Source organism: Saimiri boliviensis, chromosome 4 (assembly GCF_048565385.1).
Source record: "Saimiri boliviensis isolate mSaiBol1 chromosome 4, mSaiBol1.pri, whole genome shotgun sequence".
In the NCBI taxonomy this organism is placed as follows: domain Eukaryota; kingdom Metazoa; phylum Chordata; class Mammalia; order Primates; family Cebidae; genus Saimiri; species Saimiri boliviensis.
Window position 1 is genome coordinate 39,690,293 of NC_133452.1, and position 12,775 is coordinate 39,703,067.

The 12,775-nt window shown below is 37.4% G+C and overlaps 1 protein-coding gene across 9 annotated transcripts in view; it reads right to left on the reverse strand.

The window, feature by feature from the left end:
* Positions 1-12,775, reverse strand: part of L3MBTL3 (L3MBTL histone methyl-lysine binding protein 3) — a 122,664-nt gene that overhangs the window by 85,594 nt on the left and 24,295 nt on the right. For 6 of the 9 annotated variants that reach the window (XM_010342991.3, XM_074397471.1, XM_074397472.1 and 3 more), the window contains 5 exons: positions 11,330-11,446; positions 4,782-4,893; positions 4,348-4,422; positions 2,769-2,928; positions 1,239-1,371 (listed from right to left, as the gene is read on the reverse strand). In XM_010342991.3, the coding sequence (XP_010341293.1) occupies positions 1,239-1,371; positions 2,769-2,928; positions 4,348-4,422; positions 4,782-4,893; positions 11,330-11,431 (582 nt within the window). In that variant the 5' untranslated portion in view covers positions 11,432-11,446. The remainder of the gene's footprint in view (positions 1-1,238; positions 1,372-2,768; positions 2,929-4,347; positions 4,423-4,781; positions 4,894-11,329; positions 11,447-12,775) is intronic. The other 3 variants (XM_010342993.3, XM_074397474.1, XM_074397475.1) reach the window with 1 other exon arrangement.

Below are 12,775 nucleotides of genomic sequence, written 5' to 3' on the forward strand. Positions count from 1 at the left end.
TTTCTTTCCCTCACACACTCTGACAACCCCACCTCCTAATATTGATGCCCAAATCCACAGACTTCCATCTTCTTTAGCCTTCTTACACGTCTACTACCATAAACTCCTAACTGGTTTCCCTGATTCCACTCAGGGCCACAGCGGTCATTTAAAACATACATCATATCAAAGCGTTCTCTTGCCTTCAACCTTCCAGCAGCTTCCCCTGACACTCAGAATACAATGAACACCCAAGACTCTTGTTTACCATAAAACCCTACAGGCCCTGGACCACACGTACCTCTTCAGCTTCATCTCACTCCACTCTCTCCTAAACCACAGTGCCCAGACTTTCTTTTATTTCCTCGAACAGAACATGCTGCACAAGTTCTGACCTTAAGGACTTTCCTCTAGAAGTTCTACTATCCAGAATGCACCTCATGCTTCACTTCACATAGCTGGCTCCTCCTCATTAATCAGGGCACACTGTTCATGCCGTCACCTTTGGGAGGGCTCCCTGACAACCCAGACTGAAGTAGTCAGCCAACCGTAATACCCTATTTTAATTCTCAACATAGCACTCATCACTAGGTAACATTTCTCCTGGTCATTTTGTTTGTGGGTTAAATATCCTCTAAACAAGAACGCAGTGTCTCTGCCAGGAGAGACCTGTCCTCTCTGTCTCATGCATTCCTCTATTCCCAGCTGCTAGAAGAGTGACTCACAAGTAACAGTTGTGTAATACTGATCTTAAGGGAAAGACTTCCACGCCTCAAAGTTCCCTTTTCCTATAGAACCATTAATAGGCGCTTTAGGAATAGGATAGTTATGTCTTAATGCACACATTTTGAATGGCTTTTCTCCAAATACACCTGATATTTATGTGCCGTTTTCTAACCACTCACATAGTTTTATGAGATCCGTCTGCAATTTAATGAAATGGGATTGGCATTTTGTTGTGAAGAGGAATTTCAGATTCATCTACAAGATTAAAGGTTTTGAAAGGTTCCCTCTTACCCTAGCACTAAATTTCAGGACATCCCACTTTTTCACCCTGAGAGAAGGATACTATTACTTATGATTCCCATTTTGAGATCAGGACAGCAAGGCACAGAGAGGCCGGGTAGCTTGCTAACAGTAACACAGATAGTCCTGGAACCCTTATTTGAACTCAGTGGGCTCCAAGCAGTGCTTGTGACTATGATGCTATCCACTAAAGACACATCCCTGTGCTCCTGGTGTCAGACAGAGGCACTCACCATTTCATCCTCTCTCTCTTCTCCATCCTCCTTGGGATCAGTTTTCAGAGACAATTTTGGTTTTTTCTTCCGACTACACTTAGGATCTTCTTCCTCATTGTCTTCTTCTATGTCCCTTTCTTCCTTCTGATCTCTGTTGTGTTATAAACCCAATATAGTGACAGAAGCAATACCCATCAAACATCTACTTGCTGATTATCAATGCAACAATCATTTTTTAAAAAATCACCCTCCAAAGGAAAAATTTTTAACTACCAGAAGAAATCTGTAGGCATGAGAATATCATACATCAGAAACACTGAAAACCACTATTACATATGACACATGTCAGGGCAGAAAATAAAAATTACCTTATATATTCATTTCAAAAGGGGACCACCAATATGTATGAAATAGGTTCTAACAAGTTCTTTATCTGTCACATCTATCAATAAAGGAATTATTTAGAGATACTTGTTTTCAGCACCATTCAAACAAGGATCTAGTAGTTATTAAGAATGACAAATCCAACAGAAAAAAAAGGCTAAGTGTAACTTTGTGAAACATCAGTTAGCCAAGAAAAACTGACAGTTCCTAAGCCTGTGGTGATTAAGATACATGGGAAAGACCACTAAAATATAAACGTCCAGTCATTTCTTTGCAGTGTGCAATGATATGCAAGAAAAACACCTTCTGGCTGGGTGTGGTGGCTCATGCCTGTAATCCCAGCACTTTGGGAGGCTGAGGTAGGTGGATCACCTGAGGTCAGGAGTTCAAGACCAGCCTGACCAACATGGAGAAACCCCGTCTCTACTAAAATTACAAAATTAGCTGGGCATGGTGGCACATGCCTGTAATCCCAGCTACTCGGGAGGCTGAGGCAGGAGAATCGCTTGAACCCAGGAGGCAAAAGTTGAAGTGAGCTGAAATTGCACCATTGCACTCTAGCCTAGGGAATAAGAATGAAACTTGGTCTCAAAAAGAAAGAAAAAAACAGCACCTTCTTGGTAATAAGCTGAACATTGTCAGACAGTCCCCAAATGGGAGAGTCACACACCACTGCCAGTCACAGCTGATGCCTCTGTCTCAAAATCCTCAGCCCACAACTTGAGATCATCAGTGACACAACTCACTACACTCTTCCCTATGGCCATTTTCACTCAGTTGATTATAAATCAGTGGAAGCTTTATGCCATATGCAGAGTTTTAGCTGAGTTACCTAAGAATTCCCAAAATATAAACAAAACTGTGCTTCTATAAATGTCAGTGGCATCCAAATGTGTATGTAGCCCAGAAAAAACCGAAACACTTTTAGCTGAGGAACAATGAAATGAATGACAGAATATTCATCATAGAACTCAGACCAGGCATGATAGATATCACCAGGTCCTATATAGGGGTTAGGGCCCATGTGCCCCTAAAGGGAAAGTCTCTGGAAAAAAGGTATCAATAGGTGCTGAATGTCAGAGAGCACGAAACTTCTATATTCTCGGGCACCATGATATTGGACTCTAAAACTCATTTTATAGATGGAATGGGGCCAAAACCTACTTATCTTTGATGTGCCGAGCACAATTCTGGCTGCAATAGTTTCCTCCAGAAAGACACTCATCTACGTTGCCATACTGACAACAGTTCTCACAGAACTGAAGCCCTTCTACTTTCACTGGATCCTTCAACCTGAAAGGCATCCCAGTCTTCTCTGAAAAGACTAGAAGATGAAAAGAAGAAACACAAATTAACACCATGACAGAAGACATTCCAAAACACAATTAAACTTTTTCTTCTAATAATTTTGTTAGCAACACAATAAAGAATAGTGTTTGTTGAATGAATGAATGACCAAATAGTGTCTCGGGGGGTGTATGGGCTCTGTAGAAAATCATTTCAAGTCATTCAAATAAAATGAAAAAATATTCTGCACGAAGGATAAACAAAAGTTGACCAAGGCTTTTTCTACAGAGTTCAAAGTAAAATGAAGAAAATTTCATTCGTTACTAAATTCAGAAGACATATATATTAATCTGTAGAATCCTATTCTGTATTTGTATCTTTCTGGAAATTTCAAAGGGTCATCCATTATTTCACATTTATAATCTTTTGATGAATGATTTTGTTTTACTTAAATGGCTACATCAACATCTCATCTATTACACTTCTGATGTAACACATTTCCTAAATCATAGCTATCCAAATTGTGTAGGAACTCACATTTCCTTTTGCCTGAATTGTTAGGCTAATCATTCATTCAGCAAACGGTTATTAGGCACCAATTTATTCTAGACATTAATAATGACAGTAGAGACCTTGCCCAAGAGAGCTCACAGTCAAGAAGAGGAGAGGCAAGAAAACCAGTTTTATAATAAAACGTGATACATGCAATACTAGAGGCATAAACAAGGTCCAGAAGTAGTACAGAAGAAGTGATTCATTCAGCCTGGGGTAAGGTCAGAGAAGGATTTTCTGATAGAAAGCCTCAACAGGGTTTTGAAGGCCAAAGAGGAATTTACCAACTGGACAAAGAGAAATGGCATTTGAGCCAGAAACAGCAGTACGAGTAAAGGCAAGAAAGCATGAAACCAGATGATGTGTTGGGAAAATTACACATTAATTCTGTGCTGCTGGCACTGCCAGAACACAACAGACAAAGAAGGAAACAGAGACTGAGGAGGCAAAACGAGCAGGTAGGTGCAGGTCACTCAGCTCTTTGTATGTTCTGCTAAAAAGGTAATGAGAAATCAGTGAAGTGTCAGATAAGCAATCTACATAAGTTCCTCTGGCTTCAAGGGGCAGGACAAATCAGAAGGGTGTAAAATTAGAAGCAGAGTGACATCTGCAATAGCTCAGATGAGAGTTGATAAGAGCCTACATTAAGGCCGTGGCAAAGATGACAGGTAGAAAAGGCCAGATCTGAGACATATTAGGAAATAAAAATCAAGAGGTTTAAGTAACAAGATATGGGGATGGGAAGAACAAATTCAGGATGACTCCTGTATTTCTTGCTCGTCCACTGGGTGGATGGTGCTATTGTCAACTGAAATATGGGTTAGGGAAGAAAGAGCAGGTTTGTTGGGAGGGGAGAAAGAAATAGAAAATGAATTGCATTTCAGACATGTGGAGTTTGAGGTACCTGTGGGACATCCAGGTGGAGATGTCCAGTAGGCAGGTGGAAATACGGGCCTGGAGCTCGGGGGAGAGGTCGGGGCTGGAGATGTAGATTTAGGAGTCATCAGCATATAGGTGTTAGTTACAACCATCGGAGTAGATGAGAAAAAAAGTGGCAGGCTTTTGGCTAAATCACCTGTGTAGGCTACAACATGGATTTACTTAATTTCCAACTAACCTTGTGCTACTACAGATCTGGCATGAGGAAAGAAGACAGTTTATAGTTACTTTAAAATATAAAAGCTGGCTCCTATCAGTTTCATTATAGAAATTTACCTAACAACGTGAGGCACAAATATTACCCGGGGCCTTCAACGTTCCAGCCTATTTAAAACTTTAGACATTTGTATTTTGAATCTTTCAAAAGCAAGAAATAAAATGCAGATGACCCTCCCTTACCTTCTTGAGCAGTTGGTACCATCCAAGTGGTGGTGGCGGTTGCTTTTTTAACATTTTCCATCTCATTCTCATCTGTAATAACTTCCAGGGCTCCAAACTCATTGACCCGAAACTAGCGACAATGCAGAAAGAGGCAAAATTTACAAAAGTGCTCAGGACAGTCATCAGTGATTTAATGGCTGACACATATAGTCTTCAAGCAAATTAATTATGTGTTAAAAGTTAATGTAGACAATTATATCCTGATAAGCCTTCCACCAATACTAAGACGTTGGCATTTTACTAATTTTGTAATTCAAGGAAGGAGAACAGAACAAAGCAGCAAGGTCTGCTGAAGGATATCAACAACCCTGCTCTGCCCTGTCCCATAGAGCTGGCAGTTTACTTGGATGAGCTGTGTGTGTGTGTGTGTGTGTGTGTGTGTGTGTGTACTAAGACATTTTTTCTTACATATTGTTTCTTATTTAATAATCACATTTAGTAAAAAGAGAATTACTCTTTTCCCAGGAATCAACTTGTCTTGCCCAAGCTCACCCAGTTAAGAGAGAAGGAATATCCCTATCCCAGAAATAATGGCCTGGACATCCTTCTCCTTATATTCCAAGACATGAGCACAGAAGGCTGAAGCATGAGCCACGTGACCCCAGGGCCTCACTTCCTTTTCCTTTCACTGCTCTTTAGAATTCTGCATTATCTTCACCTGCAATCCTCTAAAATAACTGGAAATTTCTCTGAGAGCTGAACAAGCAGTCTACTAGCCACATGCCGATTTTATCACTAAAAAGCAAGAGCATCTTGATTTCATGGGCATTCTCATTCCAAATACTGAAAATTTCCTCTCACCTGACAGCAAGCTTCAAACAAAGTATGTTTCTAAAACAACCTGGTTGTACTGTGTGTGTGTGTGCACGTGTGTGTGTGTGTGTGTGTGTGTGTGTGTGTGGAAGACTTAGCCATTAACTATGTGTGGAGGCCCTATTCTCTCTGAAACAGCTAGATTCACTAACACACATTCATGAGTTTCAAGCAGTTTTCTGTATTCCTTCTGTTTTTCCATAAAACAGAGTAACATTAGGGACCCACTAATTTTAACAGGTGATGAAGAACTAGAAAGCTCAGAATTCAAAAGGATACTAAGATGTTTTAGATCTTTCACAGAAATTATGAACATGCAAGTATGCAGTATTTAAGCAACCCCCTCCATTTACCAATGCGAAAAAATCTATTTGGTCAACGTGCCAATAGAATTATTTATTTTACTGAACTACATTCTGACTGCAAGTTGGAAAACTGTTGGGCAAAAAGTATCAATAGTTTTCTTTCTGCCAGGTGAAAATAGCACCTTAAATACTGTTCTATGCATAGTCCACAATTATTAAATGATTTCTAGACTAAAGGTGCGGAAACGGGTAAGGAACGTGAGAATATTTTCTCCCTGTTACATATTCCAGATACAACTTCCCAGGCAGGTGAGTATTATACCAAGTGTGTATACCAAAATGTCTATATAGGAAGAGGTAAAAATGTATTTAGAAGGAAAAGAGCTAAAAATAACTTTACTTTTGGAAAAAGAAATCTTTAAAAAAATGTTTTTAATGATCACGCTGAAGACAGAATATCTCAAAATAAGGCTGACAGTACCATCTGCTGGGCAAGAGCAGAAAAAACAAGCTATCATGATAATTATTAATTAACGATATTAAAGAATACGAAAAAAATCAATTTGAATTAAAATTTAAAAAATAGGCACAAGCTTGACAAAGCACTTCAGGTAAATTTACTTTTATCATATGTTACTGATGTTAACTTATGCTTATTCGACAAATACAAAACATAAGAAATAGTATCAAACATTTACATTAAACAGAAATTCTCCCATGGCTTAAGTTTTCAAATTGCTGTAAAACAGGAAACCACCTTCCATTTCAAACACTGAGAAAGAAAACACCACTGAGTAGAATTTCCAAGTGAGAACTCAGACCTATGACACCTAGAAGCTTCAGGTTCAAATACTTTCAAAGTTAAAAGGAAAGATTCCCACAATGCAACATTCAATCCCAGTCAGCTTTTCCTTCTCCTCAAATTTATTGCCAGTAACTGACCTACAGTCTAAGTACAAAGTAAAGATGCAATGTCACTTAGGGACACAGTTCACTCTTCTAAGCCAGAGATCCACAGATAGACTTTGAGGGTTGATTAATCCCATAAAATACATGCAAAATTATGATATGTGCACACAGACAGTTTTCTGGGGATAAGATTCAGAATTTTCAAGGCATACTAGAAGCCTGAAAAAATAAAGAACATCTGCTTTTACCAAAGTTGCTTATCTCAAAAATTAAATATCTCAATATGCAAAAACATACAGGGTCAAATTTTTCTCTGACTTCTCAATTTGGACTTACTGCGTCTTCCACAACATTGCTATGGTAGAAAATATTACACCACAAAGGTTGTCAGGTCCTGCTAACATTACTGAAGTCCTACAGACAGAATTCTAGAAAGACTGATACATTTCCTAACACTATGTCTTCCAATAAAACACCCAGGTTCTGAAATTGGTGACGCTTTTACAAATGGTTTTGGAATGATGAAAATTTCACCTTTGTTTATGTATTTTTTAAATCATTAGTTCTAACTTAGAGAGCTAAAATATGATAAAAACTTGCCAAGTGGCTCCACTCTACAACCAAGAAAGTCAAAATTATAAACTTTACAAAAGGGATTTAATATTAAGCAAACAAAACACATCTGCTAACCTTTTCTGCATGTGGATACATCCAGGTCGATCAGAAAACAATTATGCCTAAATATATAAGGGACTGCACATGTTTTGTTTGTTTGGCTTGAACTGCCTTTAACTGATTCAATTCTCTTTTTTATTTTTGGTAGAGGCAAAGGATCTTTTGCCTGTATTTGACTGTTTTAATAATAAATCATTAAAAGGCACTGCTGAGGTTATTGTTATTACCTTCAGTGCTGAGATCTGAATCGACTTAACAGTGTGTTTTAAGGGCAAAGATGTTTGATAACTAAATTGTTTTGAACATTAATCAGAGCAAGGCAAAACCATAAGAGTGTGGTGAATTTTACTGCTGGGTTTCTGCCTGCTGCTGCAGGCAGGGTCTTGCTCTTGGCTAAGTGGCAATTATTCTTACTACACAATATGACATCCTCTCAGAAGTGTATCTGCATTTTACTGAGGGACCCTGAAAGACATTATGACCCAGAGCAATAATTCTCTGTGGATAAATTTCAGACATCATTAGAAGTTCAGGTAGGGAAACTGCTCAGGTATGGGAAGCCCTACCATGTCCCTCTGCACTGTCACTTAGTCATCTCCCTGTTCTTACAGCTGGCCCTGAGACATTCATCTACAAATGCTAATTTGCGTTTTAAAAAGACAAGTTAGGCACTGGTAAAGTTTACAAGGCTTGCTTAGGCAAAAATGTCTTAATGACTGTAATATTTTCCAGAATGTCAGTGGACCCTTGCTGTTTTCTCCCTTGACACTCTGAACCTTGTTAAGCTAGTCCCTCTTCTGGAAGCCCTTCTTCTCTTCTCCTGTTCCTGCCTCCCTAAAGTATTCATGGAGATTCCTACGTATTTCCAGGCACCTGAAGCTGGTTATCAAACCCTTCCTGGATCCCTCCAGCTTAAATAAATGTTTACCTCCTCTAATTCCTGCAACATTTTCCTTCCATGTCTTTTGATATGAAAGTGTTTTCTCTCTTTAGACAGCAGTATAGCAATGGTAAGACAACCCATTTTAAATATCAGAAAAGCCTGGTTTTAAGATCCCTGCCAGTAACTGACCTAAGCAAGTCAGGCTTCCATTTCCCCATCTGTAGACTGACAAGAGAGATAGAAACTACCTTAAGAAGGGTAAAATAAAAGAAATAAAAAGATGCAGGTAGAGTGTTCATCAAAGAGTACATCCTCTATTCCTTTCCCTACTGCACCCAGAGAAGATGTCTGTGCTCTGTTTATAGAAGCTTTTGTTAGCCCAGTGTGGAGAAGGGATTCCAGCAACAGGGAACAGTAAAAAGGGCCCAGTATGTGAAGGCTTCAACTAGTGGTTTGGGCTGGGTAGAAAACAAGAGTGGTACTGGGAGTGAAATTAGACATGGCCAGAGAGGAAAGCAGAGGCCAGACCACCAAAAAACTCTTGCGGTAAACTTAAGGGGCTTGAACTTTACCAAAAAGATTTGGGCAACTACTAAAAAATGTTAAAGAGAAGGGTATAACTTGATTGGATAACAATCATAGGGCTTTTACAGGAAAAGTTGTTTCAAAACAGCAAAAATTGGGGCATATAAAAACCTGTTCCCATGACAAGAAATTGGCTTCTATAGATTTACTGACTATATTAACTGAACTAACTTCAGCCTAGGAAATCTAGAGGCCTTTACCCATTGAAAAACAGAAGCCTGGGTAGGATAAAATAGGCAAAGAATGATGTGAGAGAGAAAATGTCATGATTCACTCAAAGTTCTAATATCCTAATTTTGTGAAAAATCAATTTCTTAATCAGATTTCTAAAGCAACTTGTATTTTAAATAGGAAGCAAGTGAATTAGAAATCCTCAGTAATATAATCAATTGGGTCATTCTGAATCTCAGATAAAAATGGTTATAAGGTTGAAAATGACATTTAAATCATTTTTTTAAGTGAGGTATCAAACTGTCTACAGTACATGAATTGGATACATGGCAATTACCCAGATAATTAGATGAGTCTGAAACTCATTATCAAATAACCCAGATGATAATTCCCACTAAACGGCTTAATTACCTGATTATCTTAATACAAGTAATAGGTTAATTTCTAAAACTCATTGCTTAGAAAACTTTAAAGCAATCCAGATTTCTTAGGGATGAAACTTCACTCTACTGTTAAAAAGCTAACTGAACAAAACACAAATTTCATCAACCACGTGACTTTTATTTAAAAAGCCATTGAGAAGAAAGATATAAAAAGCCATTGATTAGAAAAAGGGAAATAAGGAAATAAAGGAGTAAAGCAATTAAAAATGGCAGTTTCCATAATAAGTCACAAAGCCGGAAAAAATACAATTGTTAAGTTTAAGTTCCATATCTACTATTTTTTTCAATCCTCAAAACCACCTTATCACATAGATTCTAATATCCCAGATTTTACAGATAAGATTTCCAAAACTTAGGCAATTGAAATAATTTGACAAAGATTGGGTAGCTATTATGTGGTTGACATGATCAATTTGAGAAACAATTTTTCTTTCTCAAAACTTTCATCAGTCTTTCTCTGTCATATCTTATCCAGATGAATATTTGGAGAACGCTAGAGCAGGTAAAATCCTTAACATTCATTTAATTCCTAATTTACTGTAGAGGAAACTTGACCCACAGATTAACTGACTTTTTCAAGGTCATACACAGCTAAAATTGAAAACCCAATCTCCTCTCCAGATTCTACTAAACCTCAGTGCAACATTTTTGTTACACTAAACTCGGAGATGTTGGCACATTGCATTTAATTAAACCAAACCCATAAGTATTTCCAATGACAGGCAGATTGTCCAAATCTCAACACTGAAGATGAGCTAGGGCAGGCTTGGCTTAGGATACTTGTCAAACAGCCACTAAAAGGGATTACATTCCAAAAGTCCTAAATTAGTGGGGCAGGAATGTCTATTCAAGACAGCCTAGAATACCAAACATTTGAGAGGTAAGCCAAGCAATGGCCTGCTGGGGAGATGGGAAGTTTAAATACCTGAATGAGCAAGTGCAAACACAAAGTCTAAAGGGCCACAGACAAGTTCAAGGTTCCAGAGATAGGATCAGAGCAAAAGTAAATTAGAAATTAGAGGTGGGGGTAGTTGGTTTCCCAGATGGGTGCTTGCACAACCATGTTTCATGGGACAACAGGAGTGGTCCTGGAATAGGTTTAGGGTTATTGGGAAATGGAGGCAGGGCAAGCATACGTAAAAGGAGCAGACTGAAGTATTGCTCTCCAGAGTTCTCTTCTATACTAAGGCAGACCAATTTACAGGAAGAACCTGATTTTGAACAAGTTATTATATAAAAATCCATACTTACATTATAATTAAGAGAGGTAAATAATCCTATTTATTCAGTACTTTAACATTATCCAGTTTTTAAATGAAAACTCTAGGACAATCTAAGATATTGTGGCTATTCACTCAAAGTTACAAAGCCCGTTATACAAAATCAAAAAAGGTAAGTCTTCTAAGTCTGCCATTTTTGCATTTACAGGCTGTCATGGAAGTGTGAAAACTGAGATGAACCTTCTTGAAACCATAAGTCAATTTCTGCAAAATAAGCACATGCAGAAATACTCCTTACGCCCCTGATCCAAGTGACAAAGGCTCTGCCATTCCATCAGCATTTCAAACTGTCTTGCAAATTTATTTTGGAGGTCTAAGCATCATCTAAAACCTACACTACTATGATTAATGCTTTTAATTTTTATTCCACATATATTCAATTTTAAGTAAGCATACACACAGATGCGCACACACATAATTGTACGTAATAAAGAGGGCTTACCTTTAAGTCACTTCCTGGTAATGTGCCCACTCCATCTTTCCAGTCCATAACACTGAATACATCAAACTCTTGACCACCTGTGCTAGAGGCAGATTCAGTCATGATTTATTTTTTAACCTGAAAAGAGAAAAGAAGGCATATCACTAAATATTCTGCATGGAAATCTGTTTTTAATTTAGTACTCATTAGTTCAGTTTCCTTTAATTACATAATTTTCTTGATCATAATATCCCATATCCCTAGATCTAAGAACAGCTACTTCCAAAAATACTACCTTTTTTTCCTAGCATGATCCTTGGAAAATTATATAGAAAAAAAATAATAAAACTGTCTAAGTTAAAAAGTGTTATGGTAAACTTTTTCTATTCATAAACCAAAGAAATTCATTGATTCAATGCATATTCACTTAAAAAAAAAGTCATAATGCCGTATGGATAGAATTCCTTGCCTGTATGTAGTCTGTCCTCTGTTTTAAGACACTAAAAAGAATAGATATGGATAAAGGATAAAATTAACATAAAATGTTGATTTTTAAAAAGAAGCCATTTTGATAATAAAAAAGGAAAATTCAATTATTGATTGTCATCTACACTAACTTTATCAATTATTTGTTGTACTGTTCCATCAATACAACAAATACATAATGTGATTGAGTCTTTTGGTAAATTCGTTTATTCAGATCCATTGAATAATCTGCCAATTTGTTATTCTAGGAAATAGGAAAAATGTCTCAAAATGTAAAGCAAACACCCATAATAAGTCTCTGTTAAAATAACCAATTTGGCTACCTAAACTGTGATAACATTTCTAATTTTCTTTTTTTTTGAAAAACTGGAGAACAAATTTCCATAATCATATCATTGGCTGTAGTATTGATATTGTTGTTCTAAGACTGCTGTCTGTGTAACATGAGAAAAACAAATAAGTAATTATGTTGGTATCATAGAAAACTGGTTAAAGATGGGTCCTAAATTTGAATGGAAGTATCACTATGAATTAATGATGTATTTTATCTTTAGAAATATGAGTATTTTCTAGTTTTGTCCACTAAAAAAATCTAGAAACAATAATCAATCAACAGTAATAAGCAGCCTAGCTTCACACTGTGGTGTCTAAATACCATTTCTCGCAAGTCTCCCCATAGAAGGAGCTGATTTCTGCTCAACAGCAGGAAATGTCCAAGATGAAACTGAAACATTTTGTCAAACAAGAAAGCAAAGAAGCTATCAAAGACAACGGAAGCCATATCCAAAGAACTCAAGAGCCAACCTGAATAGGCTCCTTCTGGCCAAAGAAAGGCAAAGTAGAATCCTTACTAATTACTAGCTACAGTGAACTGAAACACACCAAATAAATTTAAATCTACAAGTTCATAATGACATTCAAATCAAACAAATAAAGCAAGAACACCTCATTGATCACCTTTTGAGGATTCAAGGAAATCAA